Genomic DNA, 26887 nt, shown 5'->3' on the forward strand with positions numbered 1-26887 from the left:
CTCACTTCATGGCAGCCATGTAAAGAAGGACAAGAGTTTCATAACTTCTAGAGTGATGGGAAGACAGATACGAGGTTAGCTCCAAACTCAAAAAAACTCCCATGCAGCAGCCAAGCATGCTGCCAAAAGACCACAGATATATACCGTATGAGCAGCTTAAAGTGTGATACTGAAGGGAAGCCATGGAAATTCTTTGTTTATAATGTACTCGTGTAATTCTAAGGTGTAACATGCATCAACTCGTTATTGCTTTGTTTTTCAGTTTGATAATTTTATAGCTATACTAAGAAATAAACTTCAAGAAAGGAACTAAAAAAGCAAGATAACAGAAAACTAGAAAGTGAAAACAATGCAGAAGAGATAAACGTTATAAATGGACCATGAGAGATAGAATCAAGTTTGAGCTGATTTTTTTTTTTAGCTGATTTTTGTGCTAACAGAAGTTAGTGCAAAAACGTAATTACGTTTTTCTTCACTATATCCAGATGCTAATTTTATCACAGGGACTTTTTTAAAAGGAAGGAAACAGACTGGCTTTCTATTCTGTTCAGAATTAAGTCCCCAAGTTACAAGCTATATGTAAATGAAGTCCTTTTGTCTTTTGATAATCGAAACTATCTGCAGATAGAACCAAGAAACAGCTTCTCCAATACTGCTAAACTGCATATGACTAATACAGGGGAGCTGGGTGGAAAGGGGGATGGAAATCTGCCTGGGCTGAGTCATTGTGAAGACATAGTAAAGAAAGATTGCTGTGTAAATCCAAAGCAATTGAGACATAAATCAGCTGACCTAGCGTCCAGTTTTTAAGGCTTAGCACAAATACGAGAACCAAGGCCTCCCTTGGTATCTTGCACTTCCCCTTTCAACCAATGCAACTTTCAAGTTGCATTAGTTTTGAACTGAGACATGATTTTCAACTGATGAGGACACCACATAGCTGAAGTAATCAAAATTTAGAAGCTTCAGTTGAAAAGCTGCTACTTCAGCTGAGTTTGATTGTTTCAACAGAATCCAACTAATGGCCTGAACAATAAATAGTATTTCGGAAACCCAAACTTAGATGTAATTGTGTTGACAAATAAGTTAAAAGTTCCAGGTTCCTTTCCTTGGCTATCTGTTCTACTGCTGACTTAACTACCACACATCACTCTTTCTCACTTATGCAAACTTTCTCATGTAAATTTTGGAATAAGCAAACAATTAACAAAAAACACAGACTGAGATTTTTCTGAAAGAATATTTTCACAAAGTCTCCCTGAAGATGAGGGCAACAGGCAGCTAGATCAGTTTTAAAAGGCACCATGTAGAAGACTAAGATAAATTGATTTCAGCAAAAAATCAGCATTCTTTTAGTGTTATTCCTAGTGGAAATTTCACCAAAAAGGTATTTTATTTGTGGACAAAAGTGTCCAAACTAAAGTGCCTACTACTGTAAAACTATCTAGTGTCTCAGTATGCCATTGCCTGCAACTGTTCCCATCTCTATCAATTACAATATTGCATGAACTAAAATAAAAGAATACTGGAACGTGACCTAAAATGCTCTGAAATAATCAGTTCAATTGTTTATCTACCAAGTGTACTAAAATTAGTTTCCTTGCCCATGGGAAGCAACTGATGGAAACTCAGGATCTTGCCTATCTTCCCTAGGTGTCAAGTTGATAATGAATGGAAAATTTAGGACCTGTGAAACAGCTGTGCATCTACTCTGACCAAAAGATAATCCTTGAAAACAAACACTGAAGGAAACCAGATCCTATCTCTTAAACTACTCTCCTTAGGCCATGGCTATGAATACTTACTTTTCTTCACTGAATAGAGCAGCTGGGACCTGTAACAGAATGATCTCCCAACTTAAATGCCCTGCTTCAGGGGAAACCAAGAGTTTATTCATTACAGAGAGCACTTGGGAAATTCTTAATTGTTGAAAAAAACCACTATGGGCTTGACCGTGTCTTAGTTACAATGTCAGGTTTTACTGGCATCTTATTTTCTGTATTTTAAAATAAGGTTTATAAGGAAGGGAGGAAGAGAAGAATGGCCACCACACATAAAAAACATTTTAGTGAAATGGAGAGGACTAGCTGGATGACAATCCTCTCTTCTCCTCTCCTCTCCTTACTTTAAGGATTGTGTTGAAGGGAAGATCCTGTGGAGAATCCCTCTTACCCTACACCTGGCCCCTACTAAAGGGTCCTGATGTGATCAACAAAGAACTTGCCTGGTGCATCTGCTGAAAAGATCCTTTTCCTTAGACTCTGCTTTAGTTTGCTACACAAAACGCATACTGAAATTTTAACATATGCAGATGCTACAGTATACCACTGAGGCAGGGGGTAGGCTTTCTTGCAGGAAAAGAAAAATGAGAATTTAGAACAGAATGTGTGCATTGCAATATTACCATCAAGTTTTTGCTTCAGAAATCTAATCAAGGTTATAACAGTGCTTATTAAAGATACACATCACTCAAGACATAGATAAAATCTCCCACAAACAAATCAATACATTTTTTCTTTTAAATCTACCCCCTCCCCTCTGCAAAGCAATACAGACTTAGTCAATGCCTCTCACAAATTTTTCTAAAAACATCATCATAAACTTGTGATTTTCAAATAGAGACAAATGCCTCCCAAAAACATTATCCTCATTTAAAAGAGGCGTGCCATTTGCCTGGATCTCAAGATTCTGAATACCTTCAGTCTGATGAAGAGGAGAGAAACAACTGGGCGGCTATAAATTTCAAAGACAATCTCTTACAACAAGCATTTATAAAAATGTTTCATCTATTAAGTGTTTGCAATACTTCAAACTAAGAAATCTTATCAGTATTGTTTTTCAACACCTATTTTTCCACTCTTGTGAGATTAAAGCCAGACTGTTGTGTAAGAAGTATTCTGGAATACAGACAATGTAGCATCCACAAGATGACCAGCAGATAAATACAAAAAATTGGAATCTACCCAATATTTTTAAACATCACATTTATACCATAGCTAAGATTAATATCTCTTTATCAAATCAGGTTTACTGAGGCCTTACCAAAGTAACACTTCCCACTGTCTTGTTTTATAAAAGTAAAAATATATGTTCACTTCTTAAAAGGTACACTCCTTCAAAAAAGGCCACAGAAGTTGCTTAATAGGTTAAATATAGCTTTTCAAAACTAATTACAACTTGTGCAAGCTTCCAGTGGGGCTTCTGTAGAAACGCCAGACCATTGCATAATCCAGGCTGCATTAATGTAAGAGACAGGATTAGTTTGTAAAGTAGCAAATGTCTATAGCTTGGGTGTCAACAACAGTCAATTTATGTTACTTGTTAGCTATAAGCTGGTTTTGAGCACTACCCAAAAGCTTTAATAATAAATACAAGAAGAATGCAGATCTCCATCTTGTGTTGTGTAGTATTTTGAAAACAATTACACAACATCCATTAAGGATTCAAGCATCCATTAGAGAGTACCACCATAGAAAAGTTAGCTTTCCCCTATAAATTTATTTTTCTGAATTCTAAGAAACAGTAAAACCACTTCTATAGCCTTTACCTTACTTCCACAATTTGTTGACATTTTTTAAAATTTATGCAAGCAATCCTACTAAATTCAAAAGACTACTAACCTGCAACTAAGCCAAAATGATTCCAATGAATCATAAATTTCTTCTCTTAAACAAGGAGGAATAAATTTATTCCATTTCAGAGTGATACTATTGAAATTTTACAATTTACTGCAGTAATAAAGGATAAGGATTCACTTATATCAGTGAAACAAAAAACTTACAGAGCCTTAGTTGCATTAGTACTACTTGTCCATTCAATAAAACTAGTTCCCACAACGTATCTCAACACTTAAAAAATAATTTCAGAATCACAAATTTTTTCATCAAATATTACCTTAACCTTAGAGCAAAATATGTATTTCCTTCTCAAAATCAATGCATACTGCTACCATCCTGAATTAAGTCTACAGAAAGGTCAATATAGCCTGGTATATCTGGGCTTTCCATCATATACTAGTAAGTTGTATCATTCCAGCCCTGAAAAAGAAAGAACGTATATGATAAAGACAACTTTCTCTTACTAACCATTTTCCCTTTGAAGGTATTCAAAACAGTAAGGCACAGAGGTTGTATGTCACCCACCAGACTACTGAAGTGTTAAGTTTTATGCCTTAGTTATGGAGAAACTCACATGAATTTTTTAACAAATATTAATAAATTCTTTACCATATGGAAATATATTTCTTTCCAATGTCATGGTCCAGATTAAAGTTTAAAGTTGTAGCTGAAAGGCAAATGCTCATATGTTGTGGAATCTATGTGTTATTTTCCTAAGGCATGTGACCTGACATCTAGGGACTTTTTTTTTTTTTTTTTAATTAAAGTAGGTGCCATTTGTTGAATTACATCATTTTCCATGCTCAAGTACCACACCTGAACTTGTGGGGTAAGCTCGTTCTTGTCATACTTCAGAAACCACTCCAGGGGAAAAAAAGCTATCACCCAGGAGAAAATTAACGTATCTAGAAGAACTTTAAGGATGGAATTGTGGATTCAAGCCTCAGCTTATGCTGAAGAAATGCAATGAAATTTGAAGCATTTGTTCCAAGGACTGACATACCCAGTATCAGGGAAACTCTGCCAGATGATGAAATTTTCCTCTGCCTCCCTGCAGAGGGTACTGCACTGGGAGAAAGGAAAGTACACTCCTTTGGATAAAGACAGAAGAGAGGCCAGGACCAAGACTGACTATGTACAATGTCAAATTGTTACTGAGCCTTACATGCACAAGCTACCAAGTTGAGTCACTCATATGTCATGAAATACAAGTGTTTCTTTATGTAAAAGTAACAGAGAACTAAAAACTAGCTAAAATCCTAGATTGACAGGTAATGGTTAAACATTTGATTGCACCCACATTTTCATAATGTTCTGAGATGAATCAAATATGAGTATGTCAACTGTGGTAAATTTAACAGGAAGCACATAGCACAAGTATCTTCTATCAACCTCTGAATTAGCTGTGCAATCACACAGAGAACCTCCACTCACTTAAATGTGGTGGTATTATGAAATTGTAAGCCTACCTATGAAGGTCCAGAAACTCCCTGACAGGCAGGCAGACTTGTCACTGAGTCAGTTTCAAGCTTCTCTTTCTCTTTCAACTAGGAAACTTTTAAGAATCCTGAAAGAGCAGTATGTGCTGAATGTGTCTCGATCGATACACAATTAGACAGCTAGATTTCAACATGCCTAAAGCTTTAAAATTGCAATCAGAGAAAAATAAATATTTTTTTTTTTAAATCAGCTTCTAAAAAAATTCGTTTTAAGAAGGGAGAAAGATCCAGGGCAGTTCTCTCAACTAACTCTAGAAAAGCTGGGATTAACTAGTGCAGCTTTATCAAGCACTACAGCACTACCAGAAAACCTGAAAAGAGACATTTCTCCCCCACCCTCCTACTGACTTTCATAGGGGAAAAAAAACCAAAAACAAACAACACAAACAAACCCCCAACAAAAGATCAACTTGTCAATATAAGAGGTATTGTTAAAAAAAAAAATCTTTACTTGGCATAAAAAATAACTAGAAATTAACAGAAACACACTAAGCATCATAAAAGCAAAAGCTAAACTTGAGTAAATATGTCATTCAACAAACACTGGATCAATTTTACATGTGTGACTGAATATATATTTCTGCTTCTTGAATATCATCTGTGAATGCACACACTTTTAGAATGCTACCAGGCACACTTCAGTTCCTGGCTCTTACCAAGTGAATTAACACCATCTCAAATGTATTTGCATTCTCTACATGTTCTTTTAGTACCAACTGCAAAAAGCTAGTGGAGCTTTAACACAATCAAGAAATTGTTCCAAAAACGTGTGGAACAAAAAGCTTATGCTTTTGTAATATGAAGAAAGGAGTACAACAGATGTGAAATGGTTTTGTGGATGTTTCTGTTTAGATGGACCTGGAAAAATGGAGTTTCCTAACAAATAAAAGATAACAGGCAATTCCTATAGGCTTACAATTCTCCATGATGTCTCTTGATTTGTTATTTTTACCCTGAAGCTCTTTAAACGATTTGGACTCTGAATATACACACAGAAGTGAGACAGTTCGTGGATAAAGGTACTAGTTCCAGAGATGTGCTACCCTCTGGAAGCTTGTTATCCTGAGTGCAACATGATAGGGTTAGGAAAAATGTATGTGTAATTCTAATTTTGGCATCCTACTGATTATGTATACTACTCTTTCTAGCCTTTCCATAATAGTGGTCTTGATTAAAGGCCATTATTCAGGAAGGGAAGCACATGCATTTCCAGATGGCATAAATATGCTGCAATGACTAAACAACATTTGATGAACACATGCAGCTCTGGCAGTGCACCAGAAAGAAACCACTGCATTCATGTTATATAAGTACTGTCTGACAAACTTGAGATAAACCACACACCTAGATTAGAATGGCTAAAACCTGGGAATACATTACCTCCTTACTCAGAGTCTCAAAAACTGTTAATAATAAAGGTTGAAAAAAAATTGTTATAGTGCCAATTTTAGATATCAGCTTGTCCAACAGAAGTTAAAATGAAAAATAAGTTAAGCTTCCCCCCCCCATTTCTGATGAAGCATTTATTTTAAACAGCTAGCTCCTAAGGACAGCTTTAAAATACTTGCTTCCTGTTTAGCCTGGTCTCTTTATTTTCCTGTATGTTAAAACTTGATGATGTTATTTACACTCAAATTCATCCCTCCTTTCTAAGTTGATGACACTCACAGTCCCATTTCTATTCCAAGACCTCACACCTCCCTCCCTCAGCCCATCTCCTGAATACCTCGTCTGCTCAAGCTCAGCATGGCTAAAGAACAGAGATGCTGCCTCCTCCAGATGCTGCCATTTATTTTCTAGGCTAATAATACAGGTATCAGTGTCACGTCTGCTATTAAGGTCTGTGAACCAGGCAACACCTTCAGCTCAAATCTCTTCCTGGACATTCACAGTCTCATTTTGCTATTAAAGGCAGCAACATTTTGCAATTTCTTTCCTCCACCAGTGAACTGTGTTTATTTTCCTCATGAGAAATTCAGACATCAAGGATGTGTATCTGTCATCTTTCCTCTGTTGGGGGGGTAGTGACCACTTTTATGTTTGTGCCATAGAACCTATAGAGATCTGCCACCCCAACCAAAGAATATAAAGGCAAGAAAATAAGAGTAGTATCTGCCCCAATTATTTTCTACAAATGAAGATGCTTAATCACAGTGAATGGTCTCAGTCTTACCCTGTGGTAAATACTATGTAACTTAATATCTTCCTGGCATTCTAGCCACAAGGAAAATCGATGTTTTAGAAAAATGGATTCAAAAATCCTCGAGGACCACAGACAAAAAGGAAAATTAAATTAGCATGGTAAATCAAAGGCATTTGCAATATATACAATCAGGCCTTCATGAGGATTTCAGCAGTGACATGTACGAGGGTCTTGTGAAAGCCATTGAGCCCAACTACTCACTTTACTGTTCTCACACTCAAAACCAGTGTACTCATCCATTTCTAATGCCCCTTGAATGCGTTTCAACATACAAAAAAATCAAGGTGTAGCTTGCCCAAGAGTTAACAGACAAGTCCTGTCCACCCACCCCTCCCACACACAATCTGGCAGAATTATTTTTATCACAAATTAAGAATGCCTTTACCTCGAATAATTTGCACTCTTTGGTGCCCTCAGTCATTGTTACAGCACTGTCTGGTTATATATACCTTTTTGAATTGTTAGGCATTATTAAAGGTGGACATGAACATTGGTTTTCTAACAACAAAATATAAAGTGATAGAGCTTAGGATAAACTGTTAAAATCCATGAAAATTACTAGAGCTATTACAAGATATATTGTACACTTGCAGAGAAAGAGCAGAGAAACAAACTTTTCATTACTAATCAAGCAATTTGGAGACAACTGTGGAACAGCTTTGGTTGGTTTGCTTCTTTTACTCATCCTTTCTCAAGATAAAGGACTGGTACATGAATTTTCTTTTCCAGAGAAAGGCTGGTTTTTTTGCAATCCCCAGATTGTGTCACTGAAATAAGAATTTTTAAACTATAACTATGTCAGGTAGCTAATATGCATAACATACCCCCTTTCCATTCCACTGGTTAGCACAATACTTCTGTTACCACATGTCCAACTAACAGCCTTATTAAAATATCCTTTTCCCAAATACCTTGAATAATTCACTCATAGCCTGCAAGGTTGAAAGCATAACAACTTCATTACGCAGTTTACAGATTTTTTCAAGCTAACACACAAGTGTACCAGCAGGCTGACTATTCCTCTGATCTCGTGAACAAGAGAGAATTCCCATTTAGTTATTTACAGCCAATGAAAACTTGTTTTTGCCCCCCCATCACAGCTAACAAAACCTTCAGCTGGGTCTCTCAAACATAATTGGTTTGTTGTATACCAGTTAGTGCATATAAAATAAATGTTAAATATTTTAATGCAGGTCTTTAAAAATAAAAAATACTGATCAAACACAAGACAGATCTCAAAAGTATACAAATTTTCATCGTAAGGAATCATGAAAAATCCATAAATGTGTCTAAGCACTTAATTTTTTGTTGTTGTTGCTGACATATCATGAGAGCCATTTTTGGAAATACAACAATTGTTTCCTGGACATCTCCACACTCAGACAAGTAGGAATGGGAGTGACCAGAGAGAGATGCTTCTTACTTCTTTACCTTCAGGCATGGATTTCGGTCCAGCATGCTCACACCATAGGTAAAGTCTCAGTGGAAGGGAACCACAGAGGAGATAGTCAGGCTACCTGATTGGGAGCAAGACCCAGAAGATTAAGACAAGATCCAGAGACAGACACTTGCTTTACAATAAGCACCAAACCTCAGGACTGCCTTCCAGTAAACTGTTGTCAGCTTGTAGACAACTGCCTTTATTAATATACAATATTACTAACTCAGTCCCTCTACATTTTGGGGTGGGGGGTGGGGGTGGGGGATGTTTGGAGAGTAATGGATTACCAAACTGACTGACTTTACAGAAATCTTCATTGTTTGACAGACAACATGAAACAAGCTCCCATTTCAGTGGGTTCAATAATCTCCACTGACACAGGGCAAAATTTTCATCTTTGATTATAATTACACGTGTGTATTTGAAATATCCCTTTAAACATCCTTCCATTTGCTATTCAGTAGTATTTGCATTCTTGTTTAACATTCTCAGTTTCAACCTATGTACTACACATCATCTCATTATTTCTTAATGAGATTAAAACGACATTGCTTAATGAATTTCAGTATACAATCTCAGTAACACTGCCAAAACCAAAAAACTGGAGTGGTAAATGGCTGATTTAGAGAATCAGTTTCTCAAAGCAGGTAGCAAGACTACACTGTTTCAACTCCTTTGTGAGCCCAGGGAAGTAAAAGATTATAGTAAATTCTTCTATTTTCAATTTTTAGCCAAAAAAACCCTTAAAAAAATAAAACTATCAGCTGACTCTGGGTTATTTAAAAGACAACACATTCTCATGATATGCATGGTTTTCAATAGGATTTTTGTTTAGCTTAAACGGTATTTTAAACTGTGAATAAAACAGTACTTGTAAAGGCTACACAAGCTCACAGTTTTTCTCCAACTATGTATCTTCAGACTTCCAAGTTCACCACATTACCTCAGGCTTAGACCTCGCATCTAAACTAGAACTCTTACTTGTGCTGTGACTGCCAATCAACAGCTCAAGTTAGTAAGTCTCTAAGAGCTACATTAGATAGTGCATAAACTTTTTCTTTTTTCCTGAGAGTGATTCAGTTCAGAGGAGAAGAGTATAGGTTCAGGGTAGAGCAAGAGAGTATGGTCAGGTTTATTCCAAATAAATAGCAAAATCCATCCATATAATGTTTCTGGGATAGACTAGCTATACATAGAATAAGAAGTTCTTCTTCTAGTTAAAACTGAACAGCTACAAAACACACACAACTGCAAGGTAACGAGTTCAGCAGGAAATCATGAAAATCTATCTCCTACTGCTTTGTGAGTTGTACAGCAATCAACTAAGTGCACAGAGAACGAGAATAAAACGTAACAAGCAGCTGAAAATTTGAGGAGGATTGTAATTCAAGTTCTGCATTAAGTCACTTTAGATAAGTTAGAATTTTATCCCAAGCTAAACTACAAATATATGAAGCATCATCCAATAACAAAGAGTATGTTTCATGCATTATTTTCTAGTAAGAAAAAAAAAACCAACTTTAAAATAGTTTTAGACTAAGGGCACAATAACCCACACATACACACTATATAATACAGGTTGTACCTGATCATGCAAATCATTGATAAACAGCTTCTATTAAGAAAATATAGAAATGCAGAGATGCAAGACAAACCTAAAATGAAGTATTTCTGTTTACTGATAGAAACTACTACTCAAAAGCATCACTTTGCAAACCAGGGGACCTCCTCTCACCTAAGAGGTTCCCTTTTAAGTCCCACATAGTATGTACGAGACTAAACCTGATGAGATTTACACATCTGCTTTCAATGTGATGGATGCTATTTGCTAATAAAGGCCACAACAGCAATTCATAGATTGGAGAATGCAGTTTATTATTGGAGAGGATGAGGACATATGTGTGTAATCTTTCTTTTCCTACTGATATCTCAGTGTTGGAGGGTTTTTTCCACTCCCTGCTTCAATCCCCCACCCCATCCCATTTAAGTCAGGTTAAAAGATTTAGAATAATGTCATGTTGCAATAATCCGGATTGAATGACCAGTAAAAAAACCTGACTGTTTCCAGATTCCACTTTTTGGTATCTCTGCAGCTCCTAAGAGCACTAGCAAGGTTCTGTTACCACAAATTAGCATACGCTTACATATTTGTCTTATACTAATAACCTACAGCTATTAATCATGCACTGAGAAGACACTGTGAAGACAATGTGCTTGTATGAACAGAACAAAAATCTGTACTTCAAAATCTTAAAAAAAAGCCAAAACTTAGATTTGCCAGAGAAGAACACATGCAAAAAGACAAGGATTTGCATTCTGAAAACCCAAAACCCCCCAAACTAGTACCAGTTACATTTTACATCCAACAGAGCAATTAAAACTAATTTTTAAATGAAATGTCAGACACTATTTGCAGGAGCATCTGAGACTAATAAAAAAAAAAGATAACAAGACAAATCATATTCTATGGAAGAGCTTTTGCAAGGTGTACACTGTATTTACCTCTCTGGGAATGTATTTTTGTAAGAGAACCATGTTCAAGATTTCAAAAACAGAGAACCTAGCTTCCAAAGCATTTTCCAGCATTACTAATATGTTTTAGAACAATTCTAAATGAATATTTGACTCACCAAAAATTTCAAATATATGTTATTAGGCTTCAAATTTTAAATCTCAAATCAAAGAGCCTTAGGCTTTGTCCTCCATGATTAAAAAAACCAAACTTACTCCACATGCTGCCTGACATCTAACAGGCAGTAATTAGCATTTTGTAAAACCCTAAGGTCAGACACAACAGTTTACAGTGTTTATAGTGAGGCAGCAAAATTAGAATAGTACAGTTCCACCAGGAAACAGTTGACCTTGCTCTGCTTATTGGACCATGAAATTAGGAACCTTTTTGCACTGTTGAGGGCAAACTTTATTTTTATGTCAGAATTACTAATACTTAGTGACTTCCTAAGATAAGTGAACAAGCAAAGATATGTATTTCACCTCACTGCAACTTAAGGGAAGCAAACAACCAGAAGCATAACACCTTCCTCACTGCAAATACTACAGCTACCTTATTTCTGCATCGCATTACACAGATATTTCTGTATTTGCCAGTTTTTAAAAAATACTGTACATGTCAAATTTGCTCTTTTCTTACATTTCAAGACAATTTCAGTATGTAACTGTAGTACAACTAGTATAAGTGCTGAAATTAACTGGAAGCATTTACTCAAAGCTTTGAGGGTTAAAACATATCCATTCAATATTTTATACTGGTAAAGTCTATTTTAGTGAATGCAAACTTTAACAAAACATTATTATCCTGAGCTTGAGGGTTTTCCTGTGCCTTTGCAGGTAGAAAGATTAATGCTTCCTCTGGAGCTGTAAAAGCATTTCTGAAGAGAAACATAGGTGAGATTCTTGCTGTTCTTCAGGCTCTGACCGTTGTTCATCCTTACGGTGAATACAGGACTAGACTATTGTAGTGAAGTTTTAAAACCCAGTAATCTCTTTTCCAGAGCATCTACTGTCCTCTATATTTTTCTTGGGAAACTAAGACTTGTCAATATGCCATGATTTAAAGATTTTCATCCTAAAATGAAAGCATTTATACTCAGCTGTACAAGTAAAAAGTAAGCCTTGATATCTACCCAGAGATTTGAAATGCACAGCAGGTATGCCAAAAAGGGAAAAATCTGAGGGAATTGAGAGGAAGGGAGACAATAACATAACATCAGGAGGGAAAAAGGACAACTGACATTTTTTTCTTGTATAAATCAAATCAGTATCTGTTATTTTGCTATTTTAAGAACATTTTACATTTATTTTTAATATATTTAGACCATCATTGCACTTGTGAAGTAAGAAAATGCCCTTTATAGTGTCATTGACAATAGGCCTTAAACCAGTTAAACCACTATTTTTGTTCAGTTGGATAGTTCACTAGTTCCAGTGAAATCCACAAATCCTAACTGGTAGAGAGAAACTTGAGGAGTATTTATTCATTGCAGTGTTTGATTCTTCTGTTTTCAACAATCTCTCATTTTTAAAGGTATATACCTCCAGTATTTTAAATGTACTTCTCCCCAACAGTTCTCCAAATCATTGCTTATCAGAAGCAGCAATCAAATGGCTAAACAATCAAATAGCTTATTACAATCAAAATCCAAACAAGGAAAATAGCATAAGTTAATTCTCCAGGACTTTTGTCAAATATTGCACACACATTAATATTTGGGGGGAAAAAAAGAATTTTTAAAAGAGCTTTTCTTACCTCAAGGCTACAGAAGTGATCTACTGCATTTAAAGTGTACCTACAAGACCTGAAAAGTGCATAAACCTATGCATCGGGCGAGATGGGGAAAATCATGTAGCAGTTAGAAGTCTGAGATTATGCAAAAGATAACACTTAATGTTTTTATTATATAAGGCCCATTAGTAAGCTATTTCTAAACCAGGCTTCTGAGAAACTCATTCAAGTGTACGCTCTTAAATCCTGAAGTACGTAGATATAAATGATACAGAAGAGTCATTGCTTTAAGACTGACCTAAAAACTAATCATTTCATCTTTCTGTATTTTCAGTTGAGCAATTAGTCGAATTGCCTGGGAAACAATCTGAACTCTCAGTGACCTTTGTTATCCAAACAACGTATCCTCAGTCGTTTGGAGCAAAGTAACTATTCAAACCTTGAACCAAGACAGTTTGGACAGCATAAAGAGCTCTACCAATTCTACTTCACTCACTCAGTATGCTGTGAAAAGTTTTGGTTAGCATGAATTTCTCCAAGTATTTTTAACTTGTAGTAAATTCATAATGAACTCACAGAACTGACCATGGAAAAGCAGCCACAGGAAATGGAAGAGACAAATAGCAGCATCTCTTCCATCAGCCTCATTAGCAACAGTACTGTATCTAAGGTAGAATTTCTTAAGCTCATGTCCTCCCTGTTTACAAATTTACGCAAAAGGCAAGAAAAAAACCAGAGCGTGTCACACTACTGTAAAAAATAAGACTGCTAGCACTCAAATAATTGTTTATCAAAGGCTATTTAATCAACTTAATTGCCAGTACAAAAAAAATCTTGCCGGATTTCCATTATTTATTATATGTGGAGTGACTTGCTAAAGTACTTGGAAAGATTTACTTCCAAGTGGTCACCTACTTAGATCAAGCGCTAAATCACTGACTCTGAGATGGTGTTTGTTTAGGTGGCAGCAGTTTAGCTGGCCCAGCCTCAATGGCCCCTTACTGAGATCTGTGTGTGTGTGGCCCATTTTGCACTGCAGCTGGCTTGACACACAAGTCCCACTGTATACCAAACTCATTGTTATTTTAATGTGACTCTTAACAGTCTGCTTTGCCCTTACCACCCTAAAAACAGTTCCTAAGGGCAGAGTGCTGAATACCCTACAGCAAAGCCACCTGTCATAAGGCAGATAAATCACAAAACACATCAGATTTTTTAAAGGCATAATTTTTTAGGCTCAGCTACATCAGGCTGAGATACAGCTAGAACAAGTATTTATAAAACTCAGACAGCATTTTAACTTTTTTGATCACCGTTTCAAAAAGGTGAGTACTGAAATCCTTACGGACTTCCCTTAAATTAGATTATGATTCTTATTCTGATACTTTTAAAATTACATGCACCTATGACACTGCAAAATAAACACATTACATACCTATCTCCTCTAAATCAGATATGAATTATTTGTGACTTGGGGAAGTTTTCCATCCATCCATTCAAAAAAAAAAAAAACAACCCATCAGCACCTAAATCTTACATATACATCATTATTATATATTAATCATTATAAACACTTTTAAAAGGGTTTGGAGATACAGGTTTGGTTTCATCCTATTAGGATAGTGCTGGAGTAGTTGCAAGCATTTACTTTTAAGCATCTAGCTTTGGTAGTACACATCAGTTCATGGAAGGAACCTACGTGTTCAGCAACTAAACAACAGGTGAATCAGATTGTAAATTGTAGGCTTCTGAATGACTGCTACACAGATGGTGTAAATGACCCCCCCGATCTTTACTTATGTTGATGGTAAAAGCTATACAAAAAATTGTCAAAGGCATTTCACATCTGGACGCAGCCCGCCTTCTTATACTCCCCTAAGTTGTTGCAGGTCTCTTTGGCCTTCAAAATAGGGCTCTGGCTAACAAGTGTAATTCCAGCCTTAATGAGCCAGTACAAAAGATAGGGAAGTAATTTTGAGGAACCACAGACAAGTTTTTAATCTCTAAACTTATTTACTTCCATAAGCAAACAAGGGATAATTATTCTTCCCTATCAGCTAGGAAAGGAAAACCAAACTGATCTTCAAGGGCTTGTTTGTAAGCTTACCTCAATGAGGAGATGTTTACAATGCCAACTTTTATTGCTACAGTGGAGGATCATCTGTCAGACTTACCACTGTCAAATATTTAATCTATACTACAAAAGACACAACAAACTTTGAACAACTAACCTGTGGCACCTAATGAGGGATGATAAACCTGTTTTCATGAGGCAACTTACAAAAACTACATCCTCTACTCTACTGCTCTTCAGTTTATGTGTGCGTGTGTGTGTGTCTGTCTGTCTGTAAATACAAGTTCTTCATTGCAACACAGACCAATGGAGCTCACATACACAGTAGTCTGGGTACGCAAGCAGAGATTCACAGGTTTTGGGGATGGAGAATACCTATTAAGTCATCTCATGTACTATACTGCCAATGCAGGATAGTTAACTTACAGTGCATTTTCCATTCCTTTGTCCAGTCCGTTTTTAAAGTGACTGACGCAATGGGGCTGCTACCACTTCCTCTGGCAAACACTTCAGCAGTAAAACAAATTTCAACATCAGAAAATATTTCCCAATAATATGCCTACACTTTCCTTTGCTTAACACCACTCCATTATTTTTATTTGCACTCCTATAGACCACCCAATACAGTTCTGTCACATAATTATATTTTAGAGAAGCAGATCTTTAGCAAGCTGCTCCAAAGAAGGTAAAAATTATTTCTAATACCACAGTTTAGTACAGTTATGGAAAAAAAAATTCAGTATCTAACACATTTTATCATAATCAAGTGACTATTACCAGTCACTAGTCCAAAATCACCTACATATTTTCTCTACCAGAAGACTGGAAAACAAATACGCAAGCACACAACTGAAAAAAAAAAAAAAAAAAAAAAAAAAAAAAGACTACTTTTGAAAACAGCGTATTTCAGATTTATACATTCACTAAGCCCCTGAAAATCACGTATATGTCTATAAATTTTATAATATATATACATCAGTAATTACCAAGCTGAAAATTATGCTTATCAAGAGAAAAATCAAGTGACATTGGTGACATAGCTAACTTTACTTCACATCAGCCAATAATGATTAAATTACTGATCTGTAACACTGTAAACATTGCTTTTTAAGTCTTAAAATTGTAAACACTAACTTCTAATGCACTACCAATGAAAGCTTTTGTTATTTATGACAAATTACATCTGTTCACTAAGCTCCTAGTCTATATATAAAGCATGCTAATCATGCACAGAGTACGTTTCACATGTGCGGATATTTGCAGATAACAGGGATCAACAGATACACCAAGATGGTGTACACAGATGTAGCAGTACAATTCTTCCACATGGATGAGATATTAAAAAAAATGTGTTGCAGGCTATTGCTCTTTTTCTGCTCTCCTAGACACACTCTCTTGTGAAATAAAGTAACAAAAATTAGTAAATACCATACTACTATTAACTAGTGTGAATTATAAATGCATCAAGAATGTTATTTGAGATTATTCATTTAAACTATAGTATCTACAAATAAATATTAATTTTCTTAACAAGGAGACAGAATAAGAAGCAGCTTGACTTACAAGCTGCAAGAATTTACCATTGTGAATTCTTTAAGATGCTTTTAACATGCTCATTCCAGTTGGGGTATACCCACCACATACCTCAACCTCGCAGACTTTTCAGCCAGCAATTATTTATAGACTGTGTAAATATAAGTTGTAAATAAGGGCCCAGGACACAACTCAACTGAATCTATGATGTATTCAGAAGAAAAAAGGCAAATTATTTTGTAGAAATTCTACTCTTAATTTTTGATAGGAAGCAGTGGTTTACCCAGACTGGATGGAGAACTACGGCAGAGCAGTGCACTGAAAATTACTGGCTGCGATGGGTATAGGTGACTGTTGGTGACCAACATCATGCTGTGGGTAGGTTTCATTAAAATTAATTAAAATTATCAAGTTTGTGTATACAAGCATGCATATACCTCTAACAAAAGGTATATTGATGTTCCAAGAGTACAAAATTTATTCTTAGGCACCTGTGTACTCCTTGGATGAAAAAATCTGCAATAATAGAGAACTGCATGAATTGATAAGCATTTTATAGCTCACGAAGTATAACAATGCATTTCAGAAGTCTGGGGGGTTTTTTAACTAAAAAGTGTTAACTGTATTATTTAAGACTAAGGAAAACATTCAGTATTCAAACACAACCAACCACATCTTCATGCCTACTTTTCTGTAATGTCTCCTTTTGTTATATATCAAAAGATAAAAACATTGGGTTAAGAATAGTAATCTTCTAATTATTGCTGATAATTTAATGGACCTTCTCACAATGGTGATTAATAATATAACGGGGTAGGAAAGAAGAAATAGGGAACTTGGAAGTAGTATTATGTACACTACTGTCATAATTGGAAATGATTGCTCCTTTTCCTTTATGCCTACATTTTAAACAAAAACATGAAGACTAACTATATCTCTCAGTATGACTACAGGTAGCATATCTAACAAAAGAAATGCAGCACAGTTTAACCAAAAGCTCCCCTCTCTCCACACACACATCACCATCATTGTTTCTTCCTCCCTCCACTCTTCCCAAGATTAGGAAGGTTGTAATTTGTGTATATATACAGTTGCTGAAATATGAAGAGAAAGAGAAAATATTCATAACGACTAATCGAAAGATGTAAAGACAATACCCAGTAAGAAGAATAAGTACTACTAAGGGACGAACACTGAATTTAAGTCATGTTGGAGTTGCAGAGCAGTTTCTCTAGGCTTTCCCTGCAGTAAATGCAGATTTAGCTGAATCTCAGCCCTCTGGATATACAGAGCCCAGGAAGATTAATTTCCTAATCTGATGGTGAAAGATGTACATCATGAATACTTTCACAGAGAATTTGCAATATATTTGGAACATATCCTGTTATACACCTGAAAGCTATTTGTAATTCTGACAAAAGCTTCGGCAATTTTATTTGTAGGCATTAGTTTAGTACAGGAGGAAAAAAAGGTGTATTTTCACCCAAGCAATGACATCTTTTGTAAAAACATTCTTTTGACACCCAAAGTTAAAAACATGCATAGCAATCAGGACACTTTGTATTTTCAATTTCTTTGGCCAGATTATTATTTTCCCAAATTGACATAGAGATGTTTTCATATGAATTAAATTTCTCATAAGCCTTAATTGGTGGAAACATATATTAGGTGGGCCCACATATATGAAGATATTTTCCCGTAATAAAAATATAGTATGTATTTCATCTGTCTGGTATTTAGAATATATTATGTGTGACACAGACAAGAAAGACAGGGTTCTTAAAATTACTGCTCTTATTTTCTAAGTACAATTTGGTCCCAACCTTGTAATCCTGCTATAATGTAGTACTTTTTACCTAGACACTTTGTGAACAGCACACAGCCCTGTGTGCTCACAAGAAGTGTCAAGAAGCGGGTATAGAGCCCATATGGCCTTGGGTAAAAGCACAGAAATATTGATAGTGCAGACTCAAAGACTTACATCACCTAACTTTTGGCACCTCAGTCAAGAGCCAAATGTGCTGAAATTTCCTATACTGCACACGGAAAAAGGCCTGTAATTAAGTACTCTTAAGAACCCGAACTTCATTCCACTGAATCTCTCTTCCTCTGCTTACTAAAATGAAGCCAAGATTCTGACAATAAGCACATAAGTGAGCTGCTACTGATTAGGTAATATGAATGGGTCCCCTCTTTAAAGTGACTTTCTCCTCATCTAAGAGATACACATACACGAAATAAACACATACTCCCATTGCAGGTTTGTGACCAATATCTATACTGCATTCTTTGCCTATTTCCAATTTAGAGGAAAAAAGTATTTCCACCTTCTACTTCCAACAGACACACCCCAGAGAAGGTAGTTTCTTTGTTTTGGTTTGGGTTTTTGTTATAAGTCAGACACCTCTGCTAGTTTCTTAAATGGTGATACCTGCCAAAATTAACCAAATGAGAAGCAAAGCAGGTCCCAATGGTCTGAAGAAAAAATCTTTTAAAACAAAGCAGGTAGGACAATTCCTAGACACTTAGTTCCCAGACACAACAACTCCATGCTAGATTTTTTCCCCAGGGAAAAAAAAAGATCTGGCCAAAGACATTCCTACTCTTCTCAGTCTGCAATCTCATCTCCATTCTCTCCCCACTATTTTCTTCCCCTCAATAATGCCAGTGAAACTGATTGCAGAACTGTGCCCTGAACTGGATCAGTGCAATTTTAAATCAGCGCTTTTTAAACCCAAATTATTTCACTAATGTTCCTGAGTGGTCAGTCACCCCAACTGCTATCCTTGCACAACTGAAGCTGTGTCAAACGTTAGGAAAGGCAGAGCATTAATTTTTGGAGGAGGGAAAAAAGAAATAAAAAAAACAAAACAAGCAAGGAGGATTACCTTAAACTAGTTTCTTCCCCAGAAAAGCTTTAACACCAAACCACAACCTGAAACAACCAAAGGTGCCTACAGATACAAGTTATACTGGTTTCTTTCTTGCTTTAAGAGGGTCCTTTCCTTTGCAGCCAAGAAACCAACATGGAACCACACTCCCAGTTGGAATTTAATGCATTTCCAAGCAGGAAACAATTTTAGTGTTAGCTTCTAAAATATTTAAAGTAATAGAAAAGTTCATTTTCCAGTATGTTTTAGCATTTGAAAATAATCTTCCTTAAATTTTAATATTTTTCCTTATTTGGGTGAGTATAGAGGGAGAAGAAAGAAAAAGCAAGCAAAGCAGAAATGCATTGAGGGCTGGAATTTCAAAAGGGAAGCATACTTCCCAAATTAGGAATTAAAGACAAAGTCTCAGCTTATGGAACATATCAGCTTAACACTGAACTGCAGCTCCAACATGTAAGCATACTCTGCTTAAAAAAAACAAAACATAAATCACAGAATCACAGAATAGTTTAGGTTGGAAGGGACCCTTAAGATCATCTAGTTCCAACCCCCCTGCCATGGGCAGGGACACCTTCCACTAGACCAGGTTGCTCAAAGCCCCATCCAACCTGGCCTTGAACACTGCCAGGGATGGGGCATCCACAGCTTCTCTGGGCAACCTGTTCCAGTGTCTCACTACCCTCACAGTGAAGAACTTCTGCCTCACATCTAATCTAAATCTATCCTCTTTCAGTTTAAAGCCATTACCCCTTGTCCTATCACTACACTAATCCAAGACTTACATACAGAAGTAATACTCTTACTCAGTAGCATTTAAGAAAGTAACACAGCAATAGTTCTACTGATACCAGGTTTTGATAGGAAATCACAAACTTGTTTCTAGTTTGGCCCATGGCAGAGTTCACAATATTCATTCAATCCAAAACATATATATCACAGGTCTATTTGATTTTAAAGAACTTAACAAAATACAGAAATGTACCAAGAAGGTCGTTCTCATAGTTTAACTGTCAAATTTAAACATTTAACTACTTACAGAGCCATCTTTCAGATTTCTTTCATAGCAGAAGTGACACTCCATATTTTCTTCATCTCTTGAAACAGCAAAGTTGTATTTGCCAGCTGATTCTTCTCCAGCTATCAATGCTTTCTTCAGTTCTTCAACATACTTTTCTCTATTCATTTCCATGTCAGCAGCCTCCCTAGAAATTTCAGCTTCAGACACTATCAGAAGGAAACATGTGAGAAATAAATACTCATGTGTGTGTGAACATGTACAGATATTTATATGTACATACAGACACACACACAACTTAAGGGACAGGCAAATATTAGGAGACTATTCTTTCCTTCACATATATCAGTGTGCCAGATGCTAACAGAAATGTAGCAGGAATAGTGTGTTTTTCATAAGAATTCAGTTCTGTCCCCTTTTTCCTGTCTGAAAATGGTTTATTGCTACTAGTCCACAATTCTACTTGCCTAAAGTTATTCTGCATAACACTAACCTTACAAGAGAGTGCAATGTTTTAATTATAATCTACTGTGCCCACTCAGTTCTCTTTGAAAGTGTGTAATCTAAACCCTGTAAGACAACAGATGCAACTGTCTCCTCACACATTCTAGATCCAGTTTTCCAAGTTTGTAACTTACAACCTTAAAAAAAAAAAAACAAACTGACAATTTACAAACAAAGCTACACCTAGAGACTTGAGAATCCATGTTTTACTGTTCACATTCAAGGACCACTAAATGGGGGATATGTCTCCAGTTTGCATTACATCAGGTCTATGAAGAAAATTTTATTCCATTCCTTTGAAGATGAAGAATGGTTGAATACGGTATAGAACAGGCCAAAGATTCCTATCATTGAGAACGTTGATAGCCTTTTCTGTCTGCTTCTGATCATTTATTTCTTCCTAAATCTTCATTCATTAGGAGTACCAAGAAACAGTTCTTGATTTTACCACCTGGGCCCCTGTTTATTTTCCTTCCTTTCAATTTTATTCTACATACTGTTTCCTCAGTACTTTTAGAGATCAATTGTTAATTAGAATAATGATCTCAATGAGGAGTGAAGAGTTTCTTGCACAGGCAGATACAAGCAAAGACACTAAATTAAAGATAGGATGTGTATAATGTAATGCAGGCTTTAATGTGTAGCCTATTGATACAGTATTTTAGATGTTTACTTAACTGAAGTGTTTCCTTTTCCTCCAACAAATCTTCTGAGGAAGACTGCTCTAGATTGTCATCCACCCCTGCTTGCTCTTAGACCTTTGTAGCATTTGCCCAGCATTTGGGAGCGCAAGATATGCAAAAGGACATTAGTTTGTGGCAGCTTGGGGGGAAAAAAAAAAAAAAACCAAACACCAAAACAAAACAAAAACAAAAAAGCAAACAAAAACACACACACCAACCCCCCCAAAAAAACAAAACCCAAAATACATCCTTCGCATAACTGCAAGTGACTTAAAGTATCCCACTTAAAACCCCTATTAATAACTATTTCTTCTCTATACAAATGCTTTTGAAGTTTCACAGAGACGTAAGCCTGCACAGACGTATGCACTGAAATCATACCAATAAAAACAGAACAGCATTTCAATCAAACATGAGCCTGTTCAAATTGCCTCATTTTTCTCCAATCTTCTTCTTGACACGGTAGCTACCCTCATATTGCAAAAAAGGCAGTACATATCAAATCAATCCATCACATAAAAATACAGCAAAGAGGTAAATGTACAATTATTTGCTATGAATAGTTATATCCTCACAGACTTCAGGATTTCTGGATTAATTCTGCAACTTCAGTAATTTTTGCTTATTTTCACAGACTCGGAGTGGTTGAGGTTGGAAGGGACCTCTGGAGATCGTCTAGTCTAACTCCACTGATCAAAGAAAGGTCAACTACAAAGGTTGCTCAGGACCATGTTTTGAATGGGTTTTGAATTTCTCCAAGGACTGTCCTTTTCAGACAATCTGTCCCGGTGCTTGGTAACCCCTATGGTAAAAAGTTTTTTTCCAGTGTTTAAATGGAATTCCTCGTATTTCAGTTTGTGCCCGCTGCCTCTCGTCCTTTCACTGGACATCACTGAGGAGAGCCTGGCTGCAACTTCTTTACTCCCTCTCATTGGGTATTAATTAATACACATTGACAAAATCTCCTTGAGCGTTCTCTCCTCCAGGCTGCACAGTCCCAGCTCTCTCAGCATCTCCTAGCATGACAGATGCTCAAGTACTTCAGTCATCTTCAGGGACTGTCACTGGACTCAATTCCCTAAGTTCATGTCTTTCTCATACTGGAGAGCCCAGAACTGCACACTGCATGACAGGTCTCACCAGGGCTCAGCAAAGGGGAAGGATCACCTCCCTTGACCTGCTGGTAACACTCTTCCTTATGCAGCCCAGGAGACTGTTGGCCGCCTTTGCCACGAGGCCACATTGCTGGCCCATGTTCATCTTCTTGTCCACCAGGACTCCCAAGTCCTTTTCAACCAGGGACCTGCTTCCAGCCAGTCACCCAAGGCACCAGTACAGGCTGGGGGCTTCCCCCTCCCCAGGTATACAGTTTTGCATTTCCCTTTGTTGAATTTAATGAGACTCCTGTCAGCCCATTTCTCCAGCCTGTTCAGGTCCCTCTGAATGGCAACCCAATCCTCTATCAACCCTTCCCCCCAGTTTTGCATCATCTGTAAACTTGCTGAGGATGCACTGCGTCATCATCCAAATGATTAATGAAGATGTTAACAGTACTGGACACAGTATTGACCCCTGTGGTACAGGACCACTAGTAACTGGCCTCCAGCTAGACTTCATGCCACTGATCACAACCCTTTGAAATCTGGTTGAACTGGCTGAGCTCAATACATTCCACTCTTCATCTATCTAGTCCATACCTTACGAGTTTGTCTATGAGGATGTTAGAAGACACAGTGTTGAAACCCTTGCTAGCTAAAGCCAAAATAAACATCATCCACTGCCCTTCCCTCATTCAACAAGCTTGTAACTTGAGAAGGTTATCGGGTGGGTCAGGCGTGATTTCCCCTTTGTAAACCCATACTGACTACTCACCATCTCGTCCTTAGCATTTTTCAAAATGGCTTCCAGGATTATTCCTCCAACACCCTCTGGTTGACCAGCCTCCAGTTACCCAGATCCATCCCCTTACCCTTCCCCAAGGTAAGAGAGACGTTTCTTCCAGTCCTGGAAAACACCCTCTGATCACTATTACCTTGCAAAATCAGTCAAGAGTGGCCTCACAATGACATGGGGCAGATCCCTCAGTACTCAGTTTCATTCAATCAGGTCCCATGGACTTGGGTACATCCAGTTTCTTAAGACATTCTCGAACCTCATCCTCCTCCAAGGGTAAGTCTCCTTTGCTTCTGACTTTCCCACTGATCTGAGTGAGGGGCTTGGGATTTATAAAGGCAAATCTTAACCAGCAAAGACTAAGACAAAGAAGCCATATCCCATGGAATTCTTTTAAAGGGAGCTTGGAAGAGGTCAAAGTCTGCTCTCTTGAAATCTAAGGCTGTTATTCTGCTTTTTACTCTGTTCCCTCCTCTCACAATCCTGAACTCCCCTAACTCAATAGTCACTGCAGCCAAAGGCTGCTCCTGGCTTCGACTTACCCAACCCCCTCTTCCTTCTTTGTAAGTATTAGCTTTTGTAGTCCTCCTCTCTACACATCTCACAACATAGAAAACATGTAGATGGTACTGATCTTAGACTTAACTAAGGGGGGGTTGTTGGGGTTTTTTGTTAGGGTTTTTGTGCCTTTTTTTTTCTTTTTTAATACTACCTTGCTAATGACCTTAAGTGATTACCATATATCTGCAAAATCTGGTAAGGCAGGTCAGTCACTAACAGCCCACTCTATTACTCCAAGACACAGGCAACCAGCTAGGTGAAAAAGGAAATGCAGGTGGCAAAAGAGAGCATGCTAATGTCACCACTGCAAGGAAACAAACAGTTGGCACAAGTAGAAACTACCCCCTTTTGTGCAAAATCTGAGCCTGCAGATACACTCAGTTAGAAGGATAAATTAGTGGGTCAGAATCACATTAGTTATTCCCCAGCACAAGGCATTTTCTCCTCGACAGATTCAAATGTGTTAGGTCCTTCAAAAGCTATAAAGCAAAGGGACACAAGGGAACTGAACTGTTCTGGAGTCATAAGAGAAAAAAAAAAAAAAAGATGGAATTAGGCTCAATAAATATGAGCAAGTCAGTCTTTGTTAGACTAAGATGTGAAATGTCAGGCCTATAGCGGTCTGAAGTCTGTCACAAAGCTGCCCATACTCTCCTTAAGAGAAAATGCTTAAAAATGAGTATTCTCTGCTCCCCTCTTCTTTTAAAGATAAAAGAGGAAACCTGTCACACCCATACTAGCCTAACATAAAGTAAAAGGACAAGGCACAATAGATAGCATTTTACCAGGTATGCAACACCACAAATATTCAACAGATGTCAGAAATCGCAGAAATGCCATTATACATTAAAAAGAATATAGGAGTGCTGTGGAGCATGCATTAAACCAGAAATAAAATAACTTCATAATCAGTATTCCTAGATTGGAAAAAGATGCTTCTATGCTTACATTTTAAGTTGCATTATCTATACTGCAGAGAAAGAAAAAAACAGTGGAGAGGGGTGGAAAAAAAGAGGCCAGGGAGAAGTGTGGCATATTATTACTCTGTGTCCCTACAGATTTGTAAACTCAAGCTGTGTGCTCTTCATAAAATCACATCTCCCAAAATGGAAACTGTATTCTGCTGTCCGTTACAGCAGATATAATAGAGAATCATACATAAATGTTTTTGTGCACAGCCTAATACTGATGAGCTGTAGGGCACTGAAATACTCTGAGACACCTAATAAACTAAAGATTCAAAACATTTATATTTTAATATCATCATTTGAATTTTAATATCATCAGTCTAGAAAAGAGGAGGCTGAGGGGAGACCTTATCACTCTCTACAACTACCTGAAAGGGGGTTGTAGTGAGGTGGGTGTTGGTCTCTTCTGTCAGGTGTCTGGAGACAGGACAAGAGGAAATGGCCTCAAGTTGAGGCAAGGGAGATTTAGGTTAGATATTAGGAAAAATTTTTTTACTGAGAGGGTTGTCAAACATTGGAATGGGCTGCCCAGGGAAGTGGTTGAGTCACCATCCCTGGAGGTATTCAAAAAGCGAGTGGACAGGGTACTCCAGGGCATGGTTTAGGGGGCATGGTTAATGGTTGGACTTGATGATCTTGAAGGTCTTTTCCAACCGAAATGATTCTATGATTCTATGAAGAACAGGTTACACTTTTCAAATTTATTCCTACAACCCAACAAGACAAATTTAAATAGAGCAAAAGTAAGCAGCAGCCCTCTTCACTAAGTTGGGGTTTAAAAAAATCTTTTTGAAAGGGAACACAGGGCACAGAGAGAGAGAAATGGATAAAGGTGTATCAGAACTCTTTTTTCACTGCATGGACATCACAACCATCTTTTTTTCTAATATGTAAAACCCGTTCCTAATACATGAAGGGAAAGAGGCTAAGACAGAGGGCCACATATATAGCCAGCTTGTACTTGTCCTACAAACAGGACTTTTGAGTGCAAAGCCACACTATTTAGCTACAATGCTGCATCACTGCCTCCTTCCCTATATACCAGACACAGCTGCAGCTGGCATACAGGGACATGAACAAGAGCAAAGCCAGCATGCAGGCAGCACTGCAAACATGAGAAGACCTACAAGCAAGCAACTGCTAAGTCAAAGTCAGTTGTGCATGAATCCTCACACATTAAGACTGACAGGTATGAATTTCATAACAGGACTTGGTACTGTTACAAACATTGCTGCAAAGCTGGATGCTGTTAACTTACACTAGCCATTGCACATGCTATCAGTTCTTCCCTACATCACTGCAAGCCAAGTGTTCAACCCTCAGCCCCAACATAACTGAACACATTTAAATATCCTAGATGAAGTAGTAAAAGTATTCTTCAAGATTTTTAAAGCTTATTGTAAGGATGAAACAGATGTTATCAGAAAGGCTTAAGACTTTAACAATTGCCAGTTACATCTTTTTTTTTTTTTAAAAACGAAAGCAGCACTTGTAATTTTCATATAAAAAATGATACAGTGAAACTACTGTCAGGAAAAAAGCTAAGCCTCCAAGTCAGTGACTGATTGGGGCTACAGTGCTGGTCAACACTCATCTTGCAGAGCTAACAATCCACTACAAATAACAAGAATTGAGTGGGAAAGAAAAGCAAGAAATTTGCCATTAAAACATTTCTATTTTACGCTACATACACCAATCATTTCCTCATTATCTAGCTTATTTCTTGTACAGGACACTATACAGAGTTGAGAGAGAAAAGGCC

The 26887-nt window shown here is 37.1% G+C and overlaps 1 protein-coding gene across 5 annotated transcripts in view; it reads right to left on the bottom strand.

Moving 5' to 3' along the window:
* Positions 1-26887, bottom strand: part of XRCC4 (X-ray repair cross complementing 4) — a 182310-nt gene that overhangs the window by 135055 nt on the left and 20368 nt on the right. For all 5 annotated transcript variants that reach the window (XM_052775780.1, XM_052775779.1, XM_052775777.1 and 2 more), the window contains one exon: positions 20538-20725. In XM_052775780.1, the coding sequence (XP_052631740.1) occupies positions 20538-20725 (188 nt within the window). The remainder of the gene's footprint in view (positions 1-20537; positions 20726-26887) is intronic.

This window comes from Harpia harpyja, chromosome Z (assembly GCF_026419915.1).
Source record: "Harpia harpyja isolate bHarHar1 chromosome Z, bHarHar1 primary haplotype, whole genome shotgun sequence".
Taxonomy (NCBI): Eukaryota; Metazoa; Chordata; class Aves; order Accipitriformes; family Accipitridae; genus Harpia; species Harpia harpyja.